At 34.0% G+C, this 5,958-nt stretch overlaps 1 protein-coding gene across 1 annotated transcript; it reads right to left on the reverse strand.

The window, feature by feature from the left end:
• Positions 1 to 4,445: 4,445 nt before the first annotated feature.
• LOC140787914 (putative calcium-binding protein CML19) lies at positions 4,446 to 5,312 on the reverse strand. Its single transcript, XM_073136940.1, has one exon. It carries the CDS (start codon positions 5,193 to 5,195, stop codon positions 4,569 to 4,571), a length of 627 nt encoding a protein of 208 aa, XP_072993041.1. The 5' UTR covers positions 5,196 to 5,312; the 3' UTR covers positions 4,446 to 4,568.
• Between the last annotated feature and the right edge of the window lie 646 nt (positions 5,313 to 5,958).

The following is a 5,958-nucleotide window of genomic DNA, read 5'->3' on the forward strand; positions in this document are numbered from 1 at the left end:
TATACAACAGAAAAAAAAATAATCAAATATTTATGTATAAGTATCATCGCCATATTTTCATAATCTTATGCGACTATCGATTCAAATAGTATTCTTCACTTTATATTTGTATTTATATTCTCATCCCGAACATAGAACAGAATCGATTCAGATTTAATCCGACTCATTTTCACCCTAATCACATATCATATATATATATATATATATATGGATTGGTGTCATGCAACTACTGGTACAGGGCTTGCAGCCTTCACAGGTGCCTCCCAGAAAACTTTTGTAATTGTACAGAGATAGCAGCACTATTTTGCTTTCTCTTTATAATTGAAACAAGGACCACCTTCTTTTGTCTCATTACATCATCATTATTGGCATTTTTGAACTTAGGGGAAATGCTTCACAAGTAGTAAATTATGATTACTAATATGACCCAAAGATAACACTAAGCACTGAGCTAGTGATAAAATCCTTTTCTATTATTATTATTATTACTATTAGTTTTTAATGCAGTCCTTACTTAAATTTACTTTTCTGTCCTTCCTACATATATAACCTATGAAGCAAATCTAAGGCTATTAAAGTCAAATATTATCAGTGTCTTCATCGATAGAAAGAAATAAATAAAAGTTAAAAAGTTTTTTTTAACTTTTTAGAACTTATCCTTTTTCCCACATTAAAGACGATATATAAGACAATATGGATAGCTCCTATTCGACCGGACTTTATCCCGTCATCTCATTTGTCCTCGACCAAGTGGGACCCAATTCCAGCATACAAGGGCAGTTTAGGAATTTCCACTTACGACGAGGATAAAAAAAAAAGAGAGGAAGAGATATATTTATTTATATTTATATTTGGAGCAAAAATATGAATATGAACATGGGAGGGCCTTTGCTGGCTTTGGAATCCACAATCATCATTCTCATCATTTTTCCTAACTAACAAGACTAAATTAAATATAAGGTTTGAACTTTATATAATTGCATCATTTTGATAATTTCTACTAGGCTCGCTTCAACTTTTGTATTTAAATTTACTCATATAATGATGATGCTTTACTCTAAACATGAGATGCTAATCTCATTTTGGTCTTTTCTTTTTAATATAAAATATGAAGATTATTCTTGATTTATATTTATCTATTAATTGGATAAACTAGAGAGGTTTATCATAATATAATTGAATAAAGTAGAGAACAAAAAATATTAGATTCAAATTTAGGTATGATAAATACAAATCAAATCTCCTTATTCTCTTTTGGAATTTAGGGTAATCCTAATTTAGTAATTGAATGCCTACTACAAATACTCAATAATAAGATAATAACTATAAATATAAATCGAAGCAAATATGACAAACATCACAAGATTTTTACTTGGAAAACTCCGTGAAACTCTCGCTGATTCTATAAGCTATATATATAAAGTTATCTTGCTTGTTAGATCCCTCAATGAATTGCTTCATGTGGTCGATCAATAATTGGACGCCCTATCTTGGTGACATTCGAGACAACAATTCACTCTAAGAAAGAAAACAACAATAATTTTTGATAATTCTTAGTCTCTAATATCTTCTTATGGCTAAACAAATTTTTCTAGGGCTTCAAATATTTTCTATAGGCATTTTTTCATGGCTTAAGGTTTATTTATTTATATAATTGTAGAGAAAAAAAAAAAAAAAAATATTTTAAATCAGATTAGAAATCGATCAACTTTCATAGCACGAGCATTGGAATGCCCGAGTGGTTGTTTCATTGTTGAGTGATCGTTTGAATTCAAACCCAAGGGATTTTCAAGTATTGTTCCAACATTATGAAACCATTTAAACACTTCTAAGACCATTACTTGAAACATCGTAAAAATGTTCAAATATTATTCTAATGATCTAGAAGATATTTTAAATTCATTTCAATTCTTGTAAAGTATGTAATACATAGAAATTCAAATATGCTATAATCACGCTCTTACAAAATATTCTAAATACTTAGAAGTAGATTTTTGCACACAAATTGTTAATATAGAAAATCTAATATCTGCGGTGTATTCTTATATTTCTTATATTTGTACATCTTTTTCCTTATAAATTGCCCATAAAAATAACATTTTATATTTGGGATAAATCCATAAAAAAAAGATCAGTGTTTGACATCTTAAATGAAACACTAAAAGTTCAACATTTTTTTATTAGGCCTACTTATTCGCAGTTGATGCGTTAAAAATAGACTCATTTAGATAATAAGTTTGAAAAGTGAACTATTCCGATAAATAAGTTTACGAGGAGGCTTAGTTTTGTACACCAAATGATATATATATATATCAAATAATTGAGGTTCAAAGTTATTTACCTAACTGAATAACTTTTAGCTAACATGCATGTCGATGTTTAAGCTACTGATGCGTTGCATGTCGATGTTTAAAACACTAAGTGTGCATCCATTACGTCTCACAAATTTATTTAGTAGCCTTCTAATACCAATTAATTTATATCTACGTGCTCACTATTATTCTCTATTATAACATTCTTTTAATCACCTAAATATCTTATACTTTCCCACGTACATTATTGCTCCAAAACTATTGTTTCTTATATTTACCTAGTAGTTTGAACCGTATTACTTAGCTAATCATCAAGAGCTTATCTTTCTAACCCCATAATTAAGTAAAGAGTTAAACGTATCACTTAGTTAATCACATTGATGTAGAGAAACGGTTTGTTTTTATATGCATGCTAATTGCCAGGTGATCGATGGTGACATGGAGCTGCATAACAGTGACTTGTGATCCGTTCTAAAATACCTTGTCTCTAATTTGGCCCTTAATTAATTAAGAATTAAGCTTATTGACATCGACATTGGAACCAACTTTAACCCAAAAAGTCTTGGAAAAGATCGAACCGAATCTACTAATTGTCTGTCTGCTTGTCTCTAATCCTTTTCCAATTTATTCTGATGAAATTTTTACTCGATGATAACCAAAACCAAAATGTTTTAAATGATCGAATTTGAGTCATAAACAAATTAATCCATATTAACATGTCTAGGTTAAACTAGTTAGGGCAGTATTAACTCATTAATTACGACTTGAACAATCTATATAACCCGTTTATTTTAACTAGTTGTTTGTATTAGTCTACCGGCCGATTGCCAACCCTAGACTAGTCTCTTTTTTTTATCATCCGTTCATGTGCAATATATACAACAACTTATACGTTATCGATCCATTATTAGTTTAAGCTCTTAGATTAATAATTAGTATATATATATATGTGTGTGTGTGTGTGTGCATAATGTAACAAATGATTTGGAGGAAAGGGGCCATGCATGCATGCATGCATGCATGCATTTACTTCGTTTGAGCTTTTTGCAGGGCCACGAGAGAGACGGCTGAGCTGCTGCTTTTTTCTTCTTCTTTTTTCTTTTTTTTTCTTTTTTGTGCGTGTAGAGACACATCACCAAGCTTTCAAGATCATCTCGTGAAGTCATTTAATCATTGAGACTGGAAGCATCGATCATGCATATATGCAGTAGGATCCCATTTCACTATTAAATGGTCCATCTTTATTTCTCATTAAACACACTCTTACCACCTATATATATATATATATATATATGAATTTTTATTGGAAGTGCAAGGAGGACTACACTTTTTATTAATTATTTAGGTCTAAACCCTAAAGGCTCGAGGCCGTTTTTGGGACCAACCTAGTTCTAAGTAAGAAAGAAAAATTGATGAACTCGATCCAGATCCACTTGATTTCTTGTGTTACTTATCCCTATAAGCCGCAAGAACAAGAGTAATATATAGTATTTTATTTCTCCAAAATTTAAAAACGGCTGGACCTAACTTTCAAGAAAGAATTTTTTTTTAATAAAAACTTGACCTAATTCAACTCGATTTCTTACATTACTTGTCCCTATGAGCCAAAAGAACAAAAATATGGATATGTTTCCAAATTCTAATAAATGATCTAACCCTAATTTTAAGTAAAATATTTTCTTTTTTATCAACTCGATTTCTTATTGTCGTTACGGGCCACAAGAACAAGAACAATGGAACATTTCTTCTAAAAATTTTAAAATTGGGCCCGACCCAAGTTTTAAGCCAGAAAAGATTTGATGAACTCGACTTAATTCGACTCGATTTTGTACTTTCCTTGCGGGCTATGAGTCACACAAACAAGAAAGAACAGTAGATAGTTTCTTCCAAAAATTATATGCCACAGTAACAACCTTTTTGGGATGATTATTATTCCTAAAGACATCCATGATACAACTACTATATACCTACCAATCCGTGCCATGTCATAATTAGGCATATATATATATATCTAAGCATAGATTGCCGTCCATGATCCATGACATATATAACATTGGATATTGATGGGCCTCAAATTCTACAGAGCCCAAGAGATCGATATGGAGATATCTATCAGACTGCATGCATTTAGTATTGTTTATAATAGAATCAATTCATTTATTCAACTGCTATACGATAACAAAGGAATTGAAGAAATAAAAATGAAGAGGATATAAATGTGTGCGTCTCATCAAACCAATCAAGAATCACATATCATCACATCATCATGACCCTGAACTCATCAAAGGTGAGGACGCCGTCGCCGTTGAGATCGTAGCGTTTGATCATCGTAGTGCACTCCGCGATCGATCGTGTATCGCCGAGTCTACTCAACGCCCGTTTCAAGCTCTTGGGAGTTATGCACCCTTTCCCCTCCATCTCGTACACTTTGAACGCCTCCCGGAGGCTGTTCCCCTTCTCCTCCTCGCCCTCCACCTCGATCAACCTCTTGAAGTCCTCGAACCCCAACAGCCCGTCGCCGTCGCTGTCCGTCGACCCGACCACGTCCTCCGCCTCCTCGCTCGACAGTTCCTCCCCCACGCTCCTCCTCATGCAGCTCTGTAGCTCCGTCGGCGATATCTTTCCGTCTCCGTCCTCGTCAAAGTACCGAAAGATCCGCTCGAAGACATCGTCGACGTCCACCGTGCTGCTGCTACTGTTCCCGCTGTTACTGTTGCTCCTGGTTGTGACCAGCAGCTGAGGCTTCTTCTCAGGCCTCTTGGGGGATAACATAACCCATAGTTTGCTAACAAAGGAAAAAGTCCTCTGCTCCTCTATCGGTTGCTCCAGTAACGATGCAGCTAAATTTTGGGTTGCTCCAGTATTGTTGATGGTGAGCATCATGGTTTAGTAGCTTTGTTACCCGGGAGTTGGGAGATGTGTGATTCGATCTCCTCTACCAAGTGTTATCCGAGATATATACATACATATATATATATAAGATTAAGTATCGAGGCGGTTGAATTTAAAGTAGTAGATTTTGGATTCTTATTTAAAGTTTTAGTGGAGCTTTCGAGGGAGAAGGAGGGAAAGTTCGGAGAAATTGTCTGTTTGAACGAATTACTGTCTCTGGTTCAAATGGCGGTGTCAACCGTCGAAGTACACGCGGAGTCGAATAACTTTTCTGTTCAATGATGTAATATATTTATATTTTTATTTCTTATGTAATTTTATTTTGTGGGTCAGCATAACTAAGCTACACGCGACTAACCAACTCTAATAGAGTTAGAGTTGGTAGGTATTTTATCCATGACCAAAGAGGTCATATGTTTAATTTTAACCCCAAATAATATTGTGGAGAAATTGTTTCGTGATTTTGTGGCTTGACTCGATTCGGTTGATGGCTTAGCAGTGCGATTGGCTTAGAGGAGTAACTCAACAGTTTAAAGCAAGTCTCGACGGTATTTGATTCAAAAGAATTATTCGGCAACGCATATGACTTAAAGCCTAGATTAGGAAGCTAAAAGCTTGGTGAGACCTAAGTGCCTCTATATCTAGGGAGGGTTGACCCTTTATCTAGTCCATATCTAGTCTTCGAGTTCATAAATGATTAAAAAACAAACTAAGCCACATGCGTATTTAAAATTGGACTACAGCGGAATCACGT

The sequence above is a fragment of the Typha latifolia genome, chromosome 5 (assembly GCF_019914945.1).
Source record: "Typha latifolia isolate L0001 chromosome 5, TyphaL0001v2, whole genome shotgun sequence".
NCBI classification, from domain to species: domain Eukaryota; kingdom Viridiplantae; phylum Streptophyta; class Magnoliopsida; order Poales; family Typhaceae; genus Typha; species Typha latifolia.